Source organism: Oratosquilla oratoria, chromosome 29, assembly GCF_046742065.1.
Source record: "Oratosquilla oratoria isolate Oo_2021 chromosome 29, ASM4674206v1, whole genome shotgun sequence".
In the NCBI taxonomy this organism is placed as follows: domain Eukaryota; kingdom Metazoa; phylum Arthropoda; class Malacostraca; order Stomatopoda; family Squillidae; genus Oratosquilla; species Oratosquilla oratoria.
This window is the reverse complement of record NC_134805.1, coordinates 9,418,437-9,445,974: the sequence shown is the minus strand read 5'-3', so window position 1 is coordinate 9,445,974 and position 27,538 is coordinate 9,418,437. Positions and strand designations below refer to the sequence as shown.

Here is a 27,538-nt window from a genome sequence, read left to right as displayed (position 1 = left end):
TTTCCTTGTTCAATTGTAACCACTCTTCATTCACTCCAATCATTTGCACTCTCTTCCTTGCCTGACAGACCTTCTTGCATCCAATGCCCTCTCCATCCTGTCCAACCACCTTATTTGTGGTCTTCCCTTTAACTTCACTCCATCCACTTCTATGTTCTACACTCCTTTTTGCTGGTTATTACACATAAACAAATACATTGAAACACTCTTAACAGAAAAAATACCTGATAAAAGCATCATGCTGAAATTCCAACACATGCTTGCTGTTACATTTACAGAAAGGGAAGCAAGCAAAAAGCACAACCAAGACTAGATCAATACATGCAAATCCGTAAGTGCCCTACTTCATGTCAACACCTCCTCCTCCTCCTCTCCGAACTCGGTGCATGACTTCCTGCTCCTTATGCTCCTCCTAAAGAGAGAGCTCAAACGTACGCCCTCCAGCCACACCCACAAGTGGCCTCCACACTCGGATGTCGCCCTCACTGTAGGCAAACCGAGTCGTCAGCAGACTCAACTTTGGCCTCGAGAATGACAATCCAACCAAACTTTGTTTATCTAAGTGTTTGTGTCTCTGCAGGGGTTAAAGTCTATGCCCTGTTTATATGTATTTATCATACACTAACTATCTCAGCCCTGAAGTGAATGACCAACTACTGTATGTACACACAAATTGTTTCCAGTGGCTTTCCAACTACAGTGACATTTAAGTTTCACTATGAGAAAATACTAGCTCCTCTGCTGAGAATCCAACTGTAAAATGGTGTGTACATATTAACCAAATGTAAAATGATGCCTGTATTTATTTAGTTTACCAGCTGCATTTCATTACCTAAATCGTAAACCTAACTCCATGAATACTTTCAGTGCACCAAATATACTTCACAGAGCAATCATACAAATATGTATAACTGTGCACAAATTTCACAAGGCACACATGAATCACAAATATACAGTGTCCACTAGGAAGATGAAAAACACATGGAGTCCGAGCACTTTCATGATATACATTACTACCTCTCATTAACGGACTAAAAGGGGGGTAACGGTGTCCGTTGATGTGAATAATCTGTTAATTTGTAATGGTTTTTGGGTGGCATAGTGATTGCACGCACTAAACAACAGCACCAAAAACACAGCGAAAACACCACAAACACAGCTAATTAATGTCCGTTAATGAGAGGTCTCACTGTATTCACATTATCGAGGAATATATCACGAAAGCGCTTGGACTCCGTGTGTTTTTCATCTTCCTAGTGGACTCTGCATATATGTAACTGTGTGTATGATATATTCTATCATGTGGAGGTAGATGAAATTACTATACAACACTATCTAGGGTTTCCCCAAAGGTTCCCAATTGAGGTGGGAGCTGTCCACAGTGCAATGTGACTCGCTGAAACTAACATAACTACACTATCTTGTGCACATCATTCTTTCTTTGCCTCATCATCTGGCTACCATTCAACATTCATTGAATATGTAACTGTAAACTGGTGACATTTACAAAACTGACTGTTATCAATTACTGTATATTTTGTAGTATTCCCCAACCTTTGAACGCATCCCTTACAGATTCTGAGTTGTTCTGTAACAGCATGACATCACTTCTATGATACGGCTTGCTATCTTGTTTGGGAAGCCCAACATGGGTATATCGACTACAAACATCCCAAAATAAAATGCCTTGTCTAGATATCTGTATATGTATACCATTAAGTTTCTTACCCCTTATAAGGAAGATAGCTAGCCTAGGTATGCACTCACCCTTCACTGAACCTACACCCATTTGTTTCTCTTCTAAAAATCTCATATCTCCTTATGGACAAAGGGCCGTTCCTGGCCCCCACCTACTGCTGGTTCAGAAGCAATGCAGCAAGACACAGCATCTCCAGAGTCCAACGGCTAAAGCTGGTTAACCCCCACTGCTTCATTTACATGGTGACCCTCCCTCTTCATCCCATTATGATGAGGGAGGGTTGCCATTACAGGAAGCAGTGGGGGTAAACCAGCTCTGGCTACTGGAACCTGCTATGGGAGGTGCTGTGTCTTGCTGCATTGCTTCTGAAACAGGCAGTGGGAGGTGGGGAAGAGATGGCCCTTCATCCAAGAGGAGCTACGAGATTTTTAAAAGTGAAACAGATGGACATTGAACGAGTGTGGGTTGGGTGGATGGTGGGTGCATGCCTTAGCTGGCCACAAGGAGGAAGAAGCATTTTGCTATACAGATATACAGACAGATAGACCAAGACTTTTTACTACGAGTTGTTTGTAGCCAATAATATACCCATGTTAGGCTTTCCAAACAGGATAGCAAGCCATATATTATAGGAGTAATGTCATGCTATTATACAGAGTTGGGCATTTTACCACCGGACAGGTAGTGCATTACTATCGCAGTAATGCAAGTGCCAGTTCTAGTTATTTCATGTTTTAGAATACGAAATATTAATGTTGTAATTTATGGAATTATTTTATTGAGAATGTTCATAAGAAGTAAATACTTCTCCATTTCATTTTTTTTTTTTTTTTCATCAAAATCATTCCATAGGAAGTTAAAATTGGTAACACACTGACGGTAACGCATTGACGGTAATGCACTACCTGTCCGGCAGTAATGCACCCAGCTCTGATATTATAGAGCAGCTCCTCAGAAGCTGCAAACGATAGATACGAGAAAACGCCTTATGAGTATACGAAAAGCTATTTCTGGTTATATAGTTTGACTGATGAGAAAGCTATACGAGTGTAACCCCTCCCTGCAACCTACTGTCTAGCATCAGATAATTATTTTTGACTTAGTAGGGCATCACTGCAGTCAAAGGGTTAAGATGAACAGGAAGCCCTAAAATTTGACCATTAAAGATGGGCATTATTATTGGTCCTTCAATCTAATCACAGAGAGACAAGTCTCTCAAAGGACCAAATACTAGTATATGTTCCATGTGTACCTAATGACAACAGCAGACATACATCTTGAATCCATTATCTGAACATAAAGCACCTTTGTACATGTATTTACACTTGCATACATAATCATAATTTTAAGAAAAATTGTCCCAAATCATAGGTTCTTTGAAAATCCCTCCTCTGGAATCCCATATTATTTGAAGTTTACTCCTGTATAGTTTCATAAAGCTGTAGTGATACCCAACTTTTAAGTGAAAACAGAATTCTTGGTAAAACAAACCCACATTTTCACACACACACAAAAAATATATATATATTATCAAATACTATATACCGTATTTTTCGGACCATAAGGCGCACCCGTAATTTGCTATTCCCTGTCCTTACACAAGGCGCACCTGACCATAAGGCGCACCTGGTCTCGTCATCGGATAATCATGCATATGTGAGTGCATTCAGAACAACATTTTCGTTGTTGAATGAGAAAAATCGGTTGGGATTCAGCAAAATTACAAAAATAAATGATAAATATTTTTATTTTGGTCAGTGAAATCAGACCACCTCCATGGACGGTATGCCCTGCCAATACTCCTAAAAAACAACAAACACGTTACGGGAACTGTGGGGAATAAAACCAACATTAGCAGTTTTATTCCCGGAATTCTCTATTCACTTAAAAACACAGGATTACAAATGAAGGTAAATTTTTTGTTTCAACCATGGGCGCAATATAGCAATAAAAAATTATTAATTTTGTAAATTATAATGTATCAACGTAATATGCAATTTTGTGAGCGGAAATAAAAAACAAAAAATGTGCTGAAACAGATTTCGTAAGTTGAAGTCGTGTCGGACGAATGGTACGCCATGTTTGTTATGATAGATGCCGACGTCGAAGATATGAAAGGGTGATAAATTCGTCTAACCTAACCTAACCTGTGTTTAATAAATCATTACCTGCAAATTAAATGTCATCCGGCTCGTCCTTGTCGTCGTCGTGAGAGACGTTGGTGTCCCGATCCTATGCTACCGACTTCGTTCATGAGCATATTTGCTTGTAGCAAGGTATTTTTTATTTTCATTTCCGCCCACAAAATTGCATATTACGTTAATACATTTTAATTTACAAAATTAATAATTAATTTTATATTGCTATATTGCGCCCATGATCGAAACTAAAAAAATACCCAAATGACTACAGTGTGAGTGGAGCGAGACTATACCAATGCAAAATGGTTGTCTGTGTTGTGGACGCTATCATGTCATAGCCATGATAGCGTGAATGAATGCTGTGGCTTGGACCCAATAACTGTCAAAGTTTTCGCAATTTTCTTGTCAAGATACATGCATCTTGGTTATAACTTGGTTGTAACTTTTGCTAGGCCTATCATGCACTGTCGCCATCGGCAGGCTAACTACGAAACATGTCTAAATAGTACGTCACTATCAGAGGCATTTTTTTTTGCACTGAAGCCACATATAAGGCGCACCGCACGATAAAGCGCACCACCCGATTTTGGCCGATTTTAAGGATTCTTCCCGCGCCTTATGGTCCGAAAAATACGGTAGTTATTATACATATATATACAATCTTCCCCCAAAACTCTTATACCAAGCAAAAACAAAATAAAGATTATTTTGCCATACTTTGAAGCTGTGAAGATGCAGGTGGCATTGGTAGTGATAGAATTGATGGGGGATGCATGGGCACGAAGTTCACCAATCAGCTGGCAGGATTCTGTTGACCACATCTTGATGACACCACCTCGGCATCCTATAAACCAAATTCAAGAAACTTGGTTAAGCCAGTCAACAAAATACACATATACAAAGGCCTACCTGAACCAACCACTTGGTCATACACTATTCTTTCTTCCTTTTCTAAGCATCATTTCAATTCTATTAATATAATTTACTATGAAGCTGTAACAATTATATAAACAATTAGATCATATTATATATATATATTTGACACAGCCCGAAGGGATCTCTCTCCATCTTCTTTTTTGCATGAGGGGACGAAGAGGGGGGGGTCGCCAAATTTATGAAGCGGCCTTGCTGTGGATGTGCTGTGTCTTGCAACACTGCTTCTGACCCAGGGCAGTGGACAAGGTGCAGGGATGACCCGTCATCTAGGAGGTGCCAAGATAAGAGGGAGGGAGGGGAGTGGAATATGTAGGGAATGGAATGGATGGGAGTGGTTTCTATGCCTTTTTCTTTTTGGCTAACCCCCCCCATGTTCCGCCATGATCGACCTGACCTCTCATCCTCCTCCGCTCTGCCTCATGAAGTATCAAACAGCTTGCTGTTTTTGTTAATTTAACCCCTACCATACGGTGCCGCACACGTAGGCGTCATGAGGAGCAAGTGGATTCGCGACGCTGCCATATCGGCGTCTTGATTATATTTATTGTAGTCACCCCTGCATTTTTACATTCTCCCTAATATGCACTGAATCCCATTCCCTATGGTTTTCAAAATCCACGGGTGAAAGAGAGAACGATCGATATAAGCGGTGACTATATTTTATAATGCGAGTATTATTACGACACGTCGTACGGCTGGCATTGGCTGCTGCCCGCGAGATTTAAGTCCCGGAGTGAAGTGGTTAATGTACCCATCACGGTGGTTGTTGTTTGGATGGGAAGCGATGTAAGCTGCTTCAGTTATTTTTCTTCTTTTCTTAGGAAGTCCTTTCTGCAGCACCTCTATTCTGTCCCAGTCTGGTAAGTGGCCATGAGTATCTACATAAACCACTAGTGAGTTGGATACTCTGTGTGCCTTGACGTCATTCCTGTGCTCAGCTGTCCGCTTTTTAATACCTCTGCTGGTTTCCCCGTAGTAGCTCATAGGACAGTTTCCACACAATATTTTGTAGACGATACTATTTTCTTCCCTGTTGGCCTTGACTTTGTTCTGATTCTTAACAATATCTCCTATTTTCGTTCCCGTGCTGATTGCAATCTTGACACCGGCTCTAATGAGCAACTGTCCCAACTCACCTGAGTTGTCCATGCCAAACTCAAGCCACTCAGGTGAGTTGGGACAGTTGCTCACTAGAGCCGGTGTCAAGATTGTGATCAGCAATCAGCAATCAGCATGGGAACGAAAATAGGAGACATTGTTACCAAATTATTTTTTTACCTTACCAGGGGGGTAGCCAAAGTGAAAAGGTATATACCCACTCCCACCCATTCCACTTCCATCCACCACCCTTTCCTCCCTCTCATCTTAGCTCCTCATGGATGAAACTGTAGTCAATAATAATAAACATTTCTACAACTGGTAAGAGAATCACTTACCTGACAAAACAATTTGTCCACCAGGTGTGAAGCAGAGGCCGCACACCCAATCTTTATGGGCGTTGTTGAGCGACTGTACGAGTTCTCCGCGTTGGAGATCCCACTTCTTAATACACATATCCCTTGAACCTGAGAATAAAGTGTCTCCGTACATGGCTAATGACTGGATGCCATCGTAGTGTGGGGGGTCCAGGTTCAACCTTGGGCTTACCAGACCACTATTGGTTTCACTAACATCAAATACCTGCAAAGAAGACCACGTCTATTATTGGAAGGGAAAAGACATTTGAGTAACAAAGAACTACAAAGGAGGAACATGCCGACAGGAGACCTTATAGTCCATAACGAGGTCAGATGCGGAAAAAAATTACAATAATAAATAAAAGAAAAATAAATAAGAATTATAATAATGAATAAAATCAATAAATGCATAGGTATAGTTAAATAATAAACAAACAGGTAAATAGTAGATAATAATAAATTGAGCAAGGAAGACTATCCAACAAATGTATTTCCTCTATATTCCCATTCAACGCAACCATACAAAAACACATTCACACTCAGATCATAAATACACTCGAATGACCACCAAACTCCCTATTTCATCAAACTTTTCAAGCCTTTAAGAAAAATCCCTCCCAAGAGAATGCACAACAATATTAGCATGACTGCCTTTAGTTCACCATTTAGCATTAAAATAATATCAACACTGAATAGGTCTGGCGACAGAAACTAACAGCCTAAAGGTACAACCATTACATAAAGGCTTTGTTTTGTATGCCTGGATCCGCATTGTGGACAAATGCCCAGGATGTAACACTTCACCCCATACTATTCAACACGTCATGGAAGACTGCATTATACACAATCACGCACGCAAACAACACTACATACACTCCATAATGAATTTGTGGGAAAACTCCGTTTCGGCTGTGGCATTCCTTGGGGATATGGGACTACTCGGACAGACAGTATAGGGAAGAAGAAGAAGAAAAACAACAACAACCACTACATAAAAGATACCAAACACCTCATCCTATGACTCCCTACCCCTCTCATAACCAGAAAACACAAGATTTCTTCCCTGAGTGACTCAACCACTTCAGTACAAGTCAAATTCTTGCGCGCAGCATCGGCTGCCATATGCATGATGCATCACACTACTTGCATTATAAAATCTAAAGTCACTGCTGTATTACTCATTCTCTTTTACTCTGAGTAATAATAAACACAGAAAACATGATCAAACCAGTTCATAGAATCTGGGGATAACTTGTGTACAAAAAAAAAATATATATATATATATAATCAAGATGCCGATGTTAGCATCCTTGTGTACCCACTCCATTCATGAGTCTAAGAGCAAACTAGACATTGTGAGATACAAAGGTGGGACACCATGAGCGTAGCTCCCCTTCCTGCAAAATACACTATCACAACCTGACTATCCATGGACAAACCCACAACTACCATTAATATTACAGTAAACAATCTTGAGTGAGGTGGAACATGTAGCTAACGAAAATTATGAATAAACTCTAAGGACAAATGATAACATATAGCTGTCCACACTAACCTTAATATAATGATCCTTAGAGCCACTGGCCACCACATCCTGTCCTGGTGTGGCAGAGTCCACAGCAAGACACATAACAGCTGCCTGATGGCCACCGGCCAGCTTCCCCACACTGTGGTGTCTGTAAAAATGCATTAAGATAATATTAATGAATATGATGCATTTACAGTGAATTACACCATACTGTTCCTGAATAATCTTTATGCAATACAAGAAAGTTTTTTAAAAAATATGAGGAGTCTGTAAACCCACGAGCAACTGCTTGAATACGTTATCAAAAAATACCAGGTACATAAACTATCTTTATAGTGTCGTAAGTATTGATTTCCAACAGCTGTTGATTAAAAGAAAAAAATGTATCTAAAGACAGAACTGACACACCTGACAGGAGGTATTACAGACTTACTTTCTTAAGTCCCAAACCCTAACAATATTGCCAGCAGCTGAGTAAAGTCGACTGGAATTTTCTGACAAGGCAATATCGTTTATCTGCGTCTCTCCTGCTGGCATTTGCAATGTCCTGGAGGGTGTCATCATTGACAGAGAACCATTTGAAGTCATTCCAGAGGAACTGAGAGTTTTCACACATTTGGCTGGCTTTTCACGGATGTCCCAAACCTTATAAAAGGAAAAAAAAAATTAAATATGGATTGGTTACCTTCACATGCACTTGATTAATACATATAACCAAACATACGAGACACAGATTTTGAGAGAGAGAGAGAGAGGACAAAAAGAGTACTATGAATAAAAACCTTTATGAAAGATGACGACACTGAGAAGCAAGTGTGTTGTGCCTCACTATATTTGACACAGTTAACATTATTCGGGTGACCTCCAAGAGACATGACTTCCTGGCCTCTGTTTAGGTCCCACACTTTCACAGTTCGATCTGGAAAAGAAAGTACACCCATAAATATTACTGTACATAATGATACATACATACATATACCAAAGGGTTTTTCCCCCTTACATGGGGGTAGCCAAAAAGAAAAAGGCATAGAAACTACTCCCACCCATTCCATTTCCTATATATTCCATTCCCCTCCACCCCCCTCCCTCCCTCTCATCTTGATGATGACATAATAATGACTACCGGTACATAAATTCCCAACAAATTTATACAACATGCTTTGGCAAATGAATCTGGACAAATGTTATAACTAATATCAGATCATTTTTATTACTGTCGATTGATGTTGCTGTTCACTAGCAAATTTCTCATATTATAACTAATATATTCAAACAAATTCAGTCAAAGGCAGACCAAATACCAGATAAAATATTTGTTTTCATACAATTGCAACACATAAGTGTGTTACTTGGTCTAGGTGACGTAGGAAATGACAAAACCTCAGTTGACATGTCTTTAGGTGAGAAGTCAGCCTAGGAGGGTCAGGTGAACAGCCAGAGACTGCAGACCCAACCTAGGGACAGAGTACAAGTGAGGACAGATGCAGTTTGAGCGAGGTAGCATGAAGGACCCTGCCTGACTGGGGCAGGCCAATATAAATGCCCCTAGCATACTGAAATGTAGCTTAAGGGAAGGTCACAAAGAAAATGGCATGGAATCTCCGAGAGTTGTGCTTCTGTATTAGTACAAATGTCTTTACTACAGGTGCAATATGATTGTATCCTATGCATGAATGATACGTGGCTGAAGGCTGGGGATTCTTATATATCAAATTATTCAACCACACACAGCAACAACGATACAAGCACAAGTATCACGTCAGAGATCATGTGGGGGAACTACGTACACCACACATTCATAATAAACATGGCAGGAAGCACAAGGAGGGAATGGTTTGTGTATTATGGTGATCAAGCCCAGTCTACCACACACCCCTACCCCAATCAAACTTAAGTTGTATCAACTATAATATTTAAATTTCCAGATATTTTACCTCTTCCTCAGATTATACCTTCTATCACTTTCCCATTTATAATTCATGTGAAACTCTTTTTTGAAGAGTCCTCCATTTCTCTTCTTGTGCACAGGCACATTTTTTTTTTTTTTTCACATTTTGGATAGTTTTCCTAGGTCTAATGAGCACTTGAAAATTTCTTTTTGACCGGTTTGTAATGTTCTACACATTCACTGAGCACTCACTCCAACATGCCATCTACAAGGCACTCCCAGCAGAGCTCATGAAAAATGGATTCTCCGACTCTTTATTCTGCATGTTTCCGTCTCTTGCAGATAATTGGCACCATATGCAGACATCTTCATTTACCACCCACTTTCACGTAAATTACCGTTTACCTTGCATTATGCTCAAATATTATTCTCTAAACAAAATTTCAATTACTACAACCAACCTTTGGAAGCAGAGAAAAGAAGGTCATCTGTAGCACAAACAGACAGCACAGCACGTGAGTGTCCCTGGGCAACATGGGTGCATGCCAACACAGTTCGCTGGTTAATCTGTTGATTTAATTATCGTAAAAATTAAAAGCACAAAGAGATAAATGAATTTTGTATACTCCTTAGTTCTGAGCAAGATTATAGAATGTATACATATAACTCACACTTAATGTTCCAGATAAGACTTATGGAAGGCAGGAACAACTCCAATATTTAAATTAGGTAGGTCTATCACAGCATGAATATCAATGAACATCTTATCCATAAAACATACCACTTGATGACCCAAGCAACAATGCAACCATTTATGCATATTCTTTACTCTCTTAACAAAAATATATACAGTATGCTACTCTTTTTAATGTTTTGAAAAGCTATGCTATACAAAAAACGTAACGAGAAATACACATTTGGGAATGGATGTTAAGAGGAGTGATTGTGCTGACAGCACTGTATGGGGCAGAAACATGGAACATGAGAGAGGAAGAAAGATGAAATGTGTTTGAGATGAAATATCTGAGAAGTATGGTAGGGGTTACTAGGCTGGATAGAATGAGAAACGAGGTGAGGAGGAGAGCGGGGGTGGAAAAGGAGTTGAGAGATAGGATTGATGAAAGAGTATTGGGATGGTTTGGACACATGGAAAGAATGAGTGAAGAAAGATTGGTAAAAAGTGTGGAAGGCATAGGTGGATGAAGTGAACATGAAGGAGTGACCAAGGCTGAGATGGATGGATGGAATAAAAACAGTGTTGGGAAAGAGGTGGGTGTCTGTTAAGGAAGGAAGATGACAGAAGAAAGGGGCGAGTGGAGAATGGTTGTATATGGATGATGCTATGATGCATGGGAGTGGGTAGGGGTTGGGTGTGTTTAGGGAGTACATGTGAATGATATTTTAATGCATTTTGGGGATGGAGAGGTGGGAGTCACTGATTAAATGAAGTAGCCTTGCTGTGGACGTGATATGTTTTGCTGCATTGCTTCTGACCCATGGCTATGAGCTAGATGCAGGTATGACCAGTCATCCAGGAGCCAAGAAAAGAGGGAGGGAGGGGTAGTGAATGGGAGTGGAGTGTGTGGGGGAAGAAATAGGTGCGAGTGGATTTATGCCTTTGACTTTGGCTACCTCCTTTGTAAGGGGGGAAAAGACATTGGTATATATATGTAAGTATGTATGCATGCTATACAAATGAGAGACTTCTTAACATACAAGGTTCAATTATATCTCCAACTTTCAGGTGATTTGGCTGGAAGGTACATTTTCACTTGCATATGTACAAAATAAAACATAAGATTACATGATAACTTACTCTCCCTGAATGTGGATTAATTACTCCTGTATCGGGTCGTGGTTCCCTAACTGACGAGGTGGTTGAAGTCAGACGATTAAACACATTCTCATCTCTGGATGTTGATCTCCGGTAAGTAGTTGGAGATGTGGGTGGGGTGACATCAGAGCTGTCTCTGCATAGATAATGATTATATAGTTCTTTGTATATCTAATACATAAAGCTAAACTTATAAGTCATTCTTTTACTAAAAGTTTAATTCAATTTTTTTTACGAATAATAATTCAAGTGTTATGTGATATTAGCTTTAAAGAATGTCTGATCACATTATACTATAAGTGATGATTTCATAATTGTTGGGGAGGTATGAGGGGATATAATATTGTAGAGTCTGTATATGGACCACTTATTTTAGAAAGTTAGTAATACGCTATTAACATAAGCTCTCTTTTCTCTGAATCACAGATTTCATTCTTTAGCATTTTCTTTTGTGCTTTACTGAATTAAACTAACATCTCCTAATTGTGTCTCACTAATTATCTGGGCCATCTATTTTTGTATGCTTCATTAAAAGACTTTTCTTCATGCATTTTCAAATCTGACATCAATATCAATATATCAACATGAAACTGACTAAAGCTCGTATATTATTTCAAGATTACTCAATCTGTGATACAAGTTATAAAATAGTTGTCAAGAACCAATTTACCAGCTTACTATCAGTAATGCTTTAAGCAATAATCAGTTATGCCAGAACTGATCACTATTGTTTCCTTTTCATTGAAATCATCTTAATAAAAGTTAGAATATTGGGATAAGTTGGCATTAGTCCATTTCCTTCACTTTGGTCCAAACAAGGTCAGTTATTATTAGTTATCATAAAAAGTCTTTATCATTCTTATGAAACACGTGTAGCGTTATTCAACTCGGTGAAGTCAATGGTAGAATTAAAAAATCAGATTAAGTTAAGCAGAGTATGCACACTTCTTACACATACTGAAATAAGAGTGAGGATGTTGGTTTATGAAAGGATCACAAATTAATGGATTGGGGACTAGGAACATATCTTCAATCAGCATCTTGTCATTCCAATGAAGTTTAAGTCCACTTCTAACCTCCATAACACACAGTCCATTTTAAAGCTGTTCATTCATATCTTGCCGACACACAATTTTGCACCTAAACTTGTAACTTTCACTGTGGCAACAAAATACCTTCACAAACCTTGGCATATATATCATCACTAAAGGTATCTCCAGAAAGCTTTACTTATTTACATGCTCTTTCTTGTTTGCCACAGATTTTTGCATTTTGTCCTAGATTTTTTTTTGTCAAGCTAAAAGCTGTGCACATGAATCAGAGCACTAGCCTAAGATACTTTGTGTTGTGCTTTTTCTAAGTGTACGAAACTAAACATTCCATGCTCATTGTGGTATATGGCTTGAGTTTTTCAAAATGTGGCCTGTCAGCACACCATGAAATTTAAATTAAATATCATGGAATTTAGTTACACAGTTCTATAAGGAATAAATATACCCGATACTAGGGATGGTATCAACCATTCAATACCTTTAAAGCATGGTGAGCATTAGTGTGAATATAAACTATTTACTTGCTCATATATTCAGGCCTACATTATAGAAACTTATGACTTGCCATAACCAATGAAACCATAACTATGGTAATCAATTCTTATGATTAATTAACATTTACATGTATCAATACAAAATACAAAAGATTTACAATCATTTCAGAACTGAAGATAGTATGGTGTTCAGATACCAAAAGCAGTTCCAAATAAATGAAAATGCACAGATTTTCTATGATCCAAACTACTTTTTCTTCATGTGATCATTATATTTACAGAAGTGTATATATCTAATTTCAATGTACAGGAAAGAAGCTGAGCTCATGGGATCCCATTTCATTTCTGTTGCTGAAACTTGAACTTGTTAATGTTTTATATTGGAATATGCTCTCTTTCTGGCTGTTTCAAGAATTGATATGTTCATGAGCACAAAATAACTGCACACTAGTTTTAACTAGTCATATTTGTATGTGCAAGTGCGGACATATGAGCATGACTTTGTGTGCCTATGTTATAAAGTTATATTTGTACACATGAAAATTAATGAAAATTAGAGGAAGCAATAAGTACAAGTACAGGAAAAGCACAAGTGAGAAATAATGCAATTTTGAAGTTTGAGTAAAAAAAAAAAAAAAAAAAAATCATATATATGTGGTCACATCTTAGATCACCAAGGAACACCTCCACTGTACAACCAGGGCATTCCTACTGTCAGTTATAGTTGACAATAATTATCAAGAGAGAATCAACACTTGCTTAAGAGATTAAGTCAGTCCACTTTCTGGGAGCTGATATAAACCAATGCCAAAGCAATCTGTGATGTTGTAGCTCCTGCTAATATTTAGTATACAGTATACCCATAGTTCCATGCACATCGCTGCATAAAGCATATTTAGTCTAAAGCACTTACCCTTAAAATAGAAATTACTCTATACAGATATCCCTATGTTTTATTCCATGTGTGTGTGTATATATATACATACATATATACACATACATACGCACATATATGCAGCAACCCTTGAGCAATGCAATATACAAATAATGTGGCAATCAGCTAATGTAATGTATATATGCTAATAAGAACACGGGTACATGTGTTCAATTATGCAAAGTAGACCATTTGGAAAAAGAAACTAATGAAGCAGAGCACTTTCATATATTACATCTTCAGTGCAAAAAGTACTTCTTGCAATGAAAATGTAATATACGAAAGCGCTCTACTTCATTAGTTTCTTTTTACAAGTGGTTTACTTTGCACACATTATATATACATACATATATATATATATATATATATATATATATATATATATATATTATATACTGTATATATACATACTTTCATTCCCAAATTTAAAAATAAAACTGCAAATACCTACATACCGGAAAAGTAGCATCACGGTATTTAGATTCAAAATGGACATGAAGAGATGCGTACCAGAATGTTCAATGTTGCCGCCAGTTGTAGATAATTAACAAGAGCAGCAGTGAAGAATAAAATTAAATTATAAAAACTAAACAAACATACGTGTTTTCAACTTTACAAGTTGCCTACAAGTAACAACTAACAAAAGAACATGAAATATAAAATACTTTTTTCTCTTTATACTAAATTGCAAATACAAATTGAAGTTATCAAAAAAAATTACAAACATCCATTAAACACAAGTACAAGTGTGACTGTCAGATCCAAATAATAAGTGTTAATGAAACCCTAATTTAATCAAACCTATATCCAGTATATCACTTGCCATTCATTTCTGGACAGTAATCAGTTTCACCTTGCCCTCTAAGAAGTCTACATGTTCTAACATATTTATTCTTAATAAGAAATCATCTTCAACCTTACATTAGCTGATTTTTAGAAATATATGATTTATACATAATCACTTTTTCCTATAGGGCAAAGGTAAATCAAAGAACCATAATGTTGGTCTCTTTGGTAAGCAGCAAGTCCAATCTCATGTCAGGGTCACCCTCTTTCACTTAAGATGTCCCCTATACCCACTGGGTCTTTGTATTCTCCGCTGCTATAACTAACAGATTATTCCTCCAACAATCCGACTTGCTACCTGCTTCCCACTCTTGTAATTAAAAGTCTTCGACAAAGACGTTACTTTGTTTGATAGTACTTTTTAAGCATGGAAGTTGTGTCTAACAACATTTATTGATATTCAGTTCAATTCCAAGCTTTTACCTTGGAGAGAACACATACTAACATGAAATCTCTTTTATCTGGCCCTTTGGTTCTAATTATTAGATGGATTGCTTTAGCCTTTCCCTCACTCAGATTTGCTTCTTCCACCATTGTAATTTTTCACAACAACCACCCAAAACATCATTCCAACATTAATTTTATCTTCCATGTTTTTCTCCAGGTGGTATATCTACCATTACCAGGAATAGGGCAACATTTTTTGGGAACTTGAAAACTCTTGAGAGCAAAATAATGTTATGGCAAGCCTGATCACTGTCCAAAATTCTATTTATCAGTTGTTGTTTTTTTCAGAATCCTGGAACTAAATAGAATTTTCACATTATTTCTTAAAGAAAACTTTAAACAACACTATAATGAAGATTGCAGTAGTTTTGTGGCACCAATTACATTACTTGCATTGCTGAAGGGTTGACTGTGTGTGTGTGATATGTACATATACATACATATATATGCTGAATACATGGAAACAGAAGCTTTCACAAACACATGCAAAACTGTTCATATAATGCATCACAATCTCTGACAGGCACTGCAGGGAGTTTAATTTATCAACTTCAGGTTAGGGAAGCACATTTCTAAAATGGTAGTTCTAAAACACTGGGTTAAGGGCAGTCAAATAAAAATTTATTGGGAAAAAAGTTGGTTAGTTTAAAGTCGGTCTCATCACTACACTCGTACTTATATTCAATAGGGACACCTGACATCCATTCCATTTCTTTCCTTCTGAACCCCTTCACTATAGTCATGTACTCTATCAATTCTATTCTAGTTAACACTATATATTTCTTATCCAGCTCAGAGGACATAACTATGGTGACAAGGTTAAATATGAGTGATCACTACCCATTTTATAGTGAATATTTACCAATGTTTAAGTATGAAAGGTACATTAATTTTCTAGTGCATATTAGAGCCCAATTATGCAGCCTATATATTTATGATGCACTATATTCTTTTACCAAGCAACCTCTCTCTCACAAGAGATATGCTTTTGTGGTAATCTATTATTGTGTAAAGTGTTTACATCTGATCAAATTGACAATATACTATTTAAGTTACTAATGGCTACTATCATCTTTAGGGAAATCATTGCTCAAAAATCAATATACAGACACATGTTGTATACACAAATATTTCATTCTATATACTCAACAACTTGGGGTAACCATCTGTAACTACTTTCTGTGTGCACTGGAGAAATGCTCAGAATGGAAGAAAACTAAATCATACATGCAGCTCAACAGATCAAAGAATGAATTTTCCTTTAAAAATTTCATGCAAAAAGCAACCATTAAGTGATTATATATCTAACAGCATGGAATCAACGTGTCATATATCATCACAGTGTGTGCAGTGCACATTTCAATGTTTACTTTCTACCTTGAAGTAAACTAAAATTTCTCCACGCTGCACCAAGAAATGAAGTTATGGATGACAAGAAGCTGCAATTGCAGAACCCCACATACTTTAGATACACATATACGCACATGTATATGCACATACATACAAAGAATATAGGGTAGCAACCACATTGGTTAGCTATACAAGGAGGGACTACAAACACTGGATCTGCCCAAGTTGAAAGCTTGAAGAGAAAGAGGTGACTTAACAGTATTCAGGTCACTAAAATGGATAGACTAAATTGACAAAAGAAATCCCTTGATCAAGAATGGAAGGGCCTGAGGTCATGAGAACAAATTGAGAATGACTACATGTCTAAAAGATGTGAAGAAATACAGCTTTCCATACAGATGCACGAGTAATTGGAACAATTTTGAAGGCAAAATAGAAACTGGAACACTACATGTATTAAAATCTTAAGCATGAAAACTCAACAATAAGTGTAGAGCCAATGCTGGAACCATACATGAATTTATAGCTAGATACAATGATTGGAGTACAAAACAGTGCCCCATGAATGATGCCCCTTTCCTGTACACAGTGCTACAATTGGGTAAATACAGCAAAAGAAAAATGAAAGAAAATACAAGAGAATACAAAGGGTGCCAATCAAGATGATCCTATGCCTAAACAAGATTTATGAAGAATGACAAAGAGAGAGGTGGTTATGATGTTTAGATCAGAGAGCAATAGTAAAAATGGAGAGAGAGAATCTGCTGGTATGGGACGCAAGATCAATAAAAATAAACACCATGTAAGGATGAAGCTTTCATTAGTACCAGCAAAGTATTGTACTAATAAATGCTACATCCTCACAGTGTGTATTTTCATAAACTTGCCAATTTCATGCATGTAAGATAAACAAATAGTAAACAGTTGGAAAAACAAGATGTTGGAATATATTACTTCCCAAATAAATGCTGAGACTTATGGAAGAATTCAAATGAAAATATAATCTTGGCTAAGAACAGAAATTAATTTGATGCATAATTTGATTAGTGGAGGCAAAGAGACAGGGCCTCATGACCACAGCTCCAACACCATATACTTAAAATTAGGTAAACACACACAAACAGACTTTGGTGCTACTATAGCTTGAGGTCTACCAGGAGACTTGATAACTATTTACAGAATCATGAAAGGCATAGAAACTATTGATAGAGAGGATCTAATAAAATGGGATAATGGAAATACAAGAGGACACAGAAAGAAAATTAAGAAAGACAGTTATAGAAGAGACCTGAAAAAGAACAGCTTTCCCCACAGAATAATAGACATTTGGAACAAGTTAGATGAGAAAGTGGTGTGTGCAAAAACAATAAATGAATTTAAAAACAGTCTAGATAAAATGTGATATGAAGACGGGGCACCACGAGCATAGCTCCCCTTCCCGTAAAATACAACTAGGTAAATACTATACCATGAGGTCTACCTCCCGTTAGCACTATAGTGTGAGGTCTACCATTTCCATACATTTATTTTAGTCATAAACACATATTTTGTACATATCCTAGGAATGACTTAGATAGATGGAGCATACTGGAGGTATGCGGATCATGCGGTAGACCTCAGGCTGCACCTGGGTAGGCGAAATATGGCGGTAGACCTCACGCTACAGTAGCACCCAGACTTTTATACCAAGCTGGAACAATACACAAATTCAAAACCTAAATATGATAATTGAAGGACAAGGAGATACAGCCTAAGTTAGAACTAAGTGAATTTGTAGCCTAGTATGATATTTGGAGAGAGACAGAACCCCACAAGCGTTACAATTAGGGAAACACACACACACACACACAAAACAGGCATGTACCAAGACAAAAGCGAGAGAGAGAGTACATTAAATGTTGGTTCAACAAAAGATGCAGTGAGGCAAAAGACAGAAGGGACAAAGCTTGGAAAAAGTGGAGAAAAGACAAAAAACAAAGCAAATGGCAAATTTATGTTAACTATAGAAATGAGTATGTTAATGTGAGAAGAGAGGAGAAAAGGAACCATGAGAAGGATATTATAGACAAATGCAAAGAGCAACCCAAACTATTCTATCGGTATGTGAATGGTAAACTTAAAAACAAACAGGAATTGGTGAAACTATGCCAAGGAAACATAGAATACACAGAAGATTTAGAGATGGCCGAAGTCATGAACAATCACTTTAAATCTGTTTTCACCAGAGAGAAAATACCGAATTGTGACATAGACAAAAACAAGAAATCTCCCCTCATGAATGAGTTTACAGCATCACTAAAGGAAATATCAGAACATTTATCAAGGCTGGATGTCAGAAAATCACATGGCCCGGACGGTATTGCAAATTGGATTCTAAAGGAGTGCAAAGAAGAACTAACAGACAAAATACACATCTTAATAAACAGCTCACTCAAAGAAGGAAAGATACCCGAGGACTGGAAAAACGCTAACATTGTACCAATACACAAAGGAGGAAACAAAGAAGAACCCACCAACTATAGGCCAGTATCACTAACAAGCACCATTGCCAAAATTTGTGAGAAAATAATCAAGAATAGATGGGTAAAACATCTGGAAGACAATGACATATTAAACCCAAGACAATTCGGATTCAGACAAGGAAGATCATGCTCCACAAACTTAATATGCTTTTACTCAAGACTAATAGACATAGTGCAAGAAAGAAATGGATGGGCTGATTGTGCATTCCTAGACTTGCAAAAAGCCTTTGACAAAGTACCACACAGAAAACTACTAAAAAAACTGGAACACATAGGAGGAATACAGGGAAACCTACTAAAATGGATAGAGGACTTTCTGACTGGTAGAAAGATGAGAGTAGTGCTCAGAGAAAAATATTCAGACTGGAAAGAGGTGATCAGTGGAGTACCGCAAGGATCTGTGCTGGCACCAATAATGTTTGCTATCTATATGAATGACATGGATGAGGACGTGAACTGCTACATGAGCTTCTTTGCCGATGACGCCAAACTGCTAAGGAAAATAGAAACTGATGAGGACTGTGAAGCACTGCAAGAAGACCTAAATAGGGTATGGAACTGGAGTCAGAAATGGGAAGTGGACTTTAATACTAAGAAGTGTAGCATAATGGAGTTTGGAAAAAGCAAAAACAGAATATCAGGAAAATATACAATTGGAACCAAAGAAGTAAAGAAAGTAGGATCCGAAAAAGATTTGGGAGTAATTATCACGAACGACTTGTCCTATGATATACAGATTAACAAAATTGTCGGGGAGACTTACAATTTGCTAAGATCAATAAAAGTGGCGTTTACATACTTGGACGAAGACATGATGAAAAAAATATTGGTTACATTGATAAGGCCTAGATTAGAGTATGCAGCGACATTGTGGTCCCCCAGTACCAAAAAGAATATAAAGAAAATAGAAAGAATCCAAAGAGCAGCTACAAAAATGGCACCTGCACTTGCAAACCTATCATACAAAGAGAGATTGGCTAAACTGGAGTTACCGACACTGGAGCAAAGAAGAGAGAGAGGTGACCTATTGACCATCTACAGAATCATGAAAGGCACAGAGGTACTCGATAGTGAGAACTTACTTAACTGGGACAAAAGAAACACAAGAGGACATGGAAAGAAAATAAAAAAACATAGCTATAGAAGAGAACTGAAGAAAAACAGTTTTCCTCATAGAGTTTTGGACACTTGGAACAAACTGGACAATGAAATAGTATGCGCAAAAACCATTCATGAGTTTAAAAACAAACTAGACACTGCAAGATACAAAGGCGGGACAACACGAGCATAGCTCCCCTTCCCGCAAAATACAACTAGGTAAATACAACTAGGTAAATACAAGATTACAAAGAGCGACAACCAAACTAGCACCGACTCTCGCCGAACTGACATATGAGCAAAGACTATCCAAACTGAACCTACCAACACTGGAACAAAGAAGAGAAAGAGGAGATTTGCTGACTATCTACAGAATAATGAAAGGAATGGAAGTTTTAGACAGGAACGACCTGTTAGTGTGGGACAATGGTAAAACGAGAGGACACGGAAAAAAACTGAAAAAAGATAGCTATAGAAAAAAATTAAAAAGGAACAGTTTCCCACACAGAGCGATTAATACATGGAACAAATTAGACAACAAAACAATATGTGCAAACACTATACAAGATTTTAAGACAAAACTTGATGCGGAGAGATACAAAGACGGGTCACCACGAGCATAGCTCCCCTCCCGTATATTACAACTAGGTAAATAGACACACACACAACAAACAGGGATAGAACTGAGTGGAACTGTGTAGATTTCAAGATTGTGAACAGTAGGAATAAATATAAGATACATGATAGATCTTGCAATGCCAGAAACATTGAGCAGCATGAGATGAGCAAGATTTACACATCTTGTTAAAACATAAGCTATATATGGATGTTCACAAGTGCATGGGTGACAAGAGAATAATAGTTGTTGTTTTTTGTTTTAAAGAATGGAAACCTAAAACCCCACACTGGATAGAAATGGTCCTCAGCAGTGTGGCTACTCCTTGGCTTTTTTCCCAAGATCTTGGGATTTTTGCCATCATCTTGGAATCTTGGATATAAATTGTAAAAAATGAACAAATCTTGGCAAAAAAATCCAAGATTTGTTCATTTTTTACAATTTATATCCAAGATTCCAAGATTATGGCAAAAATCCCAAGATCTTGGGAAAAAAGCCAATTAGTGGCCACACTGGACTCCTCAGGCCCTTCCATAGACCTCTACGAGAGGAAACTTTGGCCTGTGGTTTGTTGGATCATTGAGGTACAGTTTTTACATCACCGTAGTAGTAGAAGGGAGGGAGCAGTTATTGGTCGTCAGCTCTCTTAGTGTAAAAAAAGTGGGGGAGGTGCAGTTACAATTGACAGAGATCTTAAACCTGATTTGTAGACCAACTCAGCTCCTTGAGATTGCATCTACAGATGGAGATGCAGGAGTTGACGTTTTTTTGAAGATGAGCACTAGAGAGATGATTCTCTTACAAAGGATTACAAAGGATTACAAAGAAGGAGCATACCAACAGGAGACCTTTTGGTCCATAACTAGGTTGGATGCAGAAAAAAATTAAGATAAATAAAAGAAAAATAAATAAAAATTATAATAATATTTATCTTTCAAGACTATCACTTGCAGGTACAATGAGACCTCTCATTAACGGACATTAATTAGCTGTTTTTGCGGTGTTTTCGCTGTGTTTTCGGTGCTGTTGTTTAGTGCGTGCAATCACTATGCCACCCAAAAACCACTCCAAAACACCGAAAACACAGCGAAAACACCCCAAACACAGCTAATTAACATCCGTTAATGAGAGGTCTCACTGTACCTGTCATTGGTCACATGACAAACAAAGTTATAGATATGAAAGTGTTGGGCAAGGAGAAAAACAAGTCAAGAATTTCCGTAGAGATTCAAAGTGAAAGACGAGAGGCTTGGAGATGTGGAAAGCATTACTCTTGGAAAGTTTATAACAATGACAATGCGGAACCATGGATGAGATATCAATCAACCTTACAACCACAAAAATCGAAAATTAAGGAGTCTGTAAAAGACAGTATAATGCTTGCATATTTTTAAACCTCTTAATAGTAGGCCCTACTAATGAAACTGTTAGATAAAATACATATGCATGCATGCAGAGATTTACAAAAACAATTTATAGAATACAGATTTCTGCAGTCTTATACTAGCCTCTAATGGTTTGATATGACATTCAATAATGTGCATAATAAGTCCATTTCAAGTAAAAATAAAGAAAAAAGTGTAGGGCACACTGGCATGAAAGGGCCTTCAAAATCACCTCACAGAAAGGCGAGACTTCAAATAAAGTCCAACTTGCAATACTAAACAATAAAAGGGCACAATTAAGGGAGAAAAAGAAAAAGAAATAAAAAGAGTTTGACTTAACATGCTATTATAAAGCTTGGGATGGGTAAGCCTGATTCTGCGACTACAAAAAAGTAGTTTTTACAAATCAATTCAAATGTCATTATCTTTTTCTTCTGAATTTGTTTTTATATCAAACAACTTTCAAGTTACTATTCACAAAGATTCATTATATATACAAAAGGGATTGGTATAACAGGGTTAGAAAGAGTGGACCAACTACAAAAGGTTCTTCAAAAAGTGCAGATTAAGCTACACTATTCAGGTTCATTTGCTGAGTCTAGGGTCTACAAGGTCAGGTTAACACAAAGGTAAAGCCGGTCATCCAATGTTGACAACATATTCCTATCCAGACTGTGATGCATTTTGTAAACCAACTTCCATTTGTTAAAAGAGTATTAATTATCTTAGTGTATTTCCAGAAAGTCCACAATAAATCATAAGCAGATATTCTGTACAAAGCGTGTGTTTGTTTCAAATTCTTAGAAAAATAAGGCAGGAAGTAAAGATGAATATTTACATTAAAGAAAATAGTCACTTCCTTCACGAGGAAAAGATGACCATTTCTAGAATAAATAAAATCTTTTCTGCAACAAGTGCTGCACCCATAAACAAATGAGCAACTTGGTCCTTTACTCACACAGAACTTTGTCTTGTAAAATTGAGATTGGATGTACTAAGAGAGGGTAAGGACTTTCGCCCCAATCTGGGCGAAGTCGAGTCCTGACGTTCAACAGACCGGCGACCGAGAATGGGCGAGGCTCTTTCCGGTCGATTGTATGTCAGACTTCTGCAAACCAAGCCAATCCCAGCCCGCCAATTGTTAGGCCCAAGTTAGTAGTAGAAGAGATGAAATAACAAAACAAAATAAAATAACTATGTGATTACTCTGGAGACTGCAGGATTAAAAGCCTAAATTTGCATTTTTCTTCCTAAGTTCAGTTTTGAACTGCTGACCTCTGAATAGTTCAGTTCCTCTTTATCCATTTTAGAGGAAGCTCTGGTAATCACTGTACAAGCTTAAGTGCAACAGATAATCAATACTCAATATTGTGATTAACAATACCTACCATACCATTCAAATGAAAAGGAAAAAAAATAAATGTAAACTAGCAAAAGTTTGTTCATTTAAAGTAATCAAAATATTAAACACAAGTAAAATCATACTATCCCAACTTTGTAATTTAATATGTTTTTTATGATACATCCCCCTATGTCAACTCATTCTTACAAGCATCTTGGTTTAGATTTCAATGAGCACACAAATACATGAATGCATGCATGCACATATACATCCCTATATCATACACAATTAGGTGTGTGTACGTATTATATATATTTATATATATATTATATATATACATATATATATACACACATACACGCATGTGCACATGGCTTGACATTAGAGTGGGTTTGGTTGTGACCACTACTCCAGCAGTCTGAGTTTGATTCCTGCCCAGGGCTGAAATAATTTCAGCATCATTGCAATGCGAGCTGTCACTCCAACTCTTCTGGGCAGGGAGTTTGGTGTGTATGTGTGTAAGGTTGCATTACCCAAAGATCAGGCATACATAAGTTCAGCTCTCATCCAGAAGGGCAATAGCTGTCATTTACTAGTCCAACATGTGATCCAAGACCATGGTGAATCTCACACACACACATGTACATGTATCTATACAAAGTTAATTGGCAGGGTGGTTAATTGGTCTTAAAAAATTTCTACAGATATTCTAGTTAAATGCCAATTATGGTAAATTGGCTCCCATACACTGTAATTGATGTTCGATCACATCTCTTCCATGGCCTGCATAACAATGGGCTGTTGGCAGTTACTCGAGAGCTACAGGATTCCTGTAAGAAACCTTTGAGCAATGGATTGATTGACCGATGAACATAAAAGATATTTTCCATTACATGGGTGAGATGTGATGTGGTTTAACATCACAAAAACCTCCCATCAGAAGGCTAGGACTCTGCCCCTTACAGAGGACTTTGTAGCGTGTGATTTAATGAACCATGTCCTTGGTTCAACTTCGCCGGTGGCAGGATTCGAACCGCCATCCCCTCGACCTTCACCGCAAGTAATGACACCCTAACCCGCTCAACCAGTGAGCTTCCCATGGGTGAGATAAGGGGGGGGGGGGAAGATAAAATAAAAATAAATATATAAATAAACCCACCCTACATTGGAATTTGCAGCAGCAATATGGTCTCCATACAAAAGTAAGGGATATAAACTGGGCTGAAAGAATGTAGAGAGCAGGAACCAAATTGGCTCTCAGCTTTGCAGATAAACCATAAAAGTTCAGATAAGAAACAATAGACTTGCCATCATTGAAAGAAAAATAGAAGTTCTATAAGCACTACCCTTTTCCTGACTTCAATTAGGTTAACACACACATGAAAAAGAGCATTCAGGTACAGTGCTTGACTACAATATTGAGATAACCCGACCATCACAGTCAAGAAAGAATATTACAGATTTCTAGGTACTTGATAGTTTATCAAAATAGAATGTTAAAGATTAATATCTATCTATATATATATATATATATACCAAAGGCTTTTTCCCTCTTATATGGGAGGTAGCCAAGTCAAAAGGCAAGAACCCACTCCCTTCCACCACCCTTTCCTTCCTCTCATCTTAGCTCCTTGTGGATGATGGGTCATCCATGTATCCTGCCCACTGCCCTGGGTCAGAAGCAATGCAGGAAGACACAGTACATTCACAGCAAGGCCACTTCACTTAATCAGTGACCCTCCTCTCCGTCCCCTCATGCAGAAAAAGAGATGGGGAGAAATCCCTTCAGGCTGCGTAAAAATGCCATTTGCACACAGCCATTCCCTATTACCCCACATCCCCCGGTCCCTCTCATCTTTGCATCACAATATCATCTATACACAGCCATTCTCCACTCACCCATATCTCCTGCCTCCTCCCTTTCTTGCTCACCAGACATTCCCCTCTTCCCCAAAGCCCATTTCACCCCATCCATCCATCTAATCCTCAGTTGTCCCCTCAACTTCACTCCCTCCACCTCTACCTTCCACACCTCTTTTACTAATCTTTCTTCACTCGTACTTCCCATGTGTCCAAGCCATCCTTATACTCTTTCATCAGCCCTATCTGCCATCTCCTTATCCACACCTACTCCTCTCCTTGTTTCTTATTTTATCCAACCTTGTAACCACTACCATATTTCTATGAAATTTCATCTCAAAAACATTTAAACTTTTCCTCTCTACTTCTCTTAAATTCCAAGTCTCCTCACCACTTCATATAATCTCCAGATGCATGTTTCTTATGACAATTTTTAACTCCTCAAGGCATTTATTTGCTTCCTTCAATCCACAATTTACCTCCACCTTCACTTAATCATAAACCCCCTCTCCATCCCTCATGCAATGGAGACTAACCTCCAATCATAAAATAATGCTGTGCAACTAAGATATGTAAAAAGTCCCAACATACTGACTGCATAAAACTCACGTAATCAAAACTTCATATGGGGCACGTCTGTAAACGTATTCATGCAATGAGTTCAATATAAGAAATGTAAATAATGACCAAATGTACACAAAAAATTATGAGACCCAAAGTATAAGAGACAATACAAAGACACACACACAAATATAAACATACCATATTCTCATAAAAACAAAGCTGTCAACATTCACAGACATACACAAAGCAACTAATACCATAAATGCTTGATAGACTGAATGACTTTTTTCTTAAGCATGATAGTATTTTCCTAACGAGGGCAGAAGCTGTTATTCATGACAAGTACCTGTTCAAACATAATAAAGTACTGACAAACACTGACGTCTGCGTATGTTAAACAAATGAACACCACCAGAGCAACAGTTACAAAACTGAACTTAGGAGTAATAAGCTCAACATTAAAAGGAAGATGAACAAGAAAAAATGCATTAGTACAAAAAGGTAATTATTTTGTAATTTCAAAATACATCTATGCCTTAATAATATATATATAAATATATATCTGTAATCAAAAGTATACTGGATGGTGAGCATAGCAAATCAATATCATTAATATAGAATTAACTGTACACCAAAGAACTCAAATCTACAAACGACTTACAACTAAATTTAAAGTCAAGTAAAGCTGTGGAAAAGTGAGCCCTGTTGTACAAGGAGATTTAAAATTTGATATAATCTATCTACTGTAAATGATACCATAGGCAAGCATGCTTAGTCCCAAAACCCACTTTTCAATCCCATGGTTCAAAGACAAATTACTTAGAGATAAAGAAATGGACACTAGTACCTTGGGGGAGGCAAAAAGGTTAATAATGGCGCAAACTAAGTCAAGAGATAATATATAGCACAGTAAACGAGTAGCTGATTTCTGAAGATGCATCAGGGTATTACCTATTAGGAAAGGAAAATACTTTGACATAAGACAAAACCACGATAAGCTTAAAATTACATTTTTCTGTGTCAAGGTCTTCATGAATTTTGTCAATTCATCTGACCAACCCAACATCAGATATGTACAGAAATTTATTTGAAACCTATTTATTTCCTTAAATTTTGTCTACCTGAAAAAGCAGTATATACACATTTTTCTTAATATACTGTAAAAATAAACATCCTCATACTTCTTAAAGTCCTTTCTTTTCCAAGTTCAGTATTTATATCTTAACATTTCCTATGTTTATTCCAATGTTTCCAAGTTCACATAGATAATAAAGAACATACCTGAAAATATATTCAGCTTTGAATTACACCTTATAAATTTTTTTTCAAAGACATTCTAAAATGATTGCTACACTTGACACCTTATACATGAGGACCTGTACACAAAAATGGAAAAAAAAAGAAAAAAAAATCACAAAGGCTAATAGCAGATAGAATAACTAAAGAGGAAAAATAACTCAAAGATATCACCCATTAACAGATTTTCCACTTCGAGTACAGGTCAATGAGAGTAATTTCTTACTAAAACATTAAGCAATTTCCATT

General features: G+C 37.3%; 1 protein-coding gene across 6 annotated transcripts in view; it reads right to left on the bottom strand.

Moving 5' to 3' along the window:
• The window catches only part of Klp31E (kinesin-like protein 31E), a 433,444-nt gene that overhangs the window by 9,945 nt on the left and 395,961 nt on the right, over nucleotides 1–27,538 (bottom strand). For 4 of the 6 annotated variants that reach the window (XR_012967722.1, XR_012967725.1, XR_012967723.1 and 1 more), the window contains 9 exons: nucleotides 23,186–23,335; nucleotides 11,466–11,619; nucleotides 10,111–10,216; nucleotides 8,544–8,680; nucleotides 8,195–8,406; nucleotides 7,789–7,909; nucleotides 6,213–6,456; nucleotides 4,558–4,684; nucleotides 345–485 (listed from right to left, as the gene is read on the bottom strand). Coding sequence is in view for 1 of the 6 variants with exons in the window: in XM_076211681.1 (XP_076067796.1) it covers nucleotides 4,558–4,684; nucleotides 6,213–6,456; nucleotides 7,789–7,909; nucleotides 8,195–8,406; nucleotides 8,544–8,680; nucleotides 10,111–10,216; nucleotides 11,466–11,619; nucleotides 23,186–23,335 (1,251 nt within the window). In the remaining 5 variants the exon portion in view is untranslated. The remainder of the gene's footprint in view (nucleotides 1–344; nucleotides 486–4,557; nucleotides 4,685–6,212; nucleotides 6,457–7,788; nucleotides 7,910–8,194; nucleotides 8,407–8,543; nucleotides 8,681–10,110; nucleotides 10,217–11,465; nucleotides 11,620–23,185; nucleotides 23,336–27,538) is intronic. The other 2 variants (XR_012967726.1, XM_076211681.1) reach the window with 2 other exon arrangements.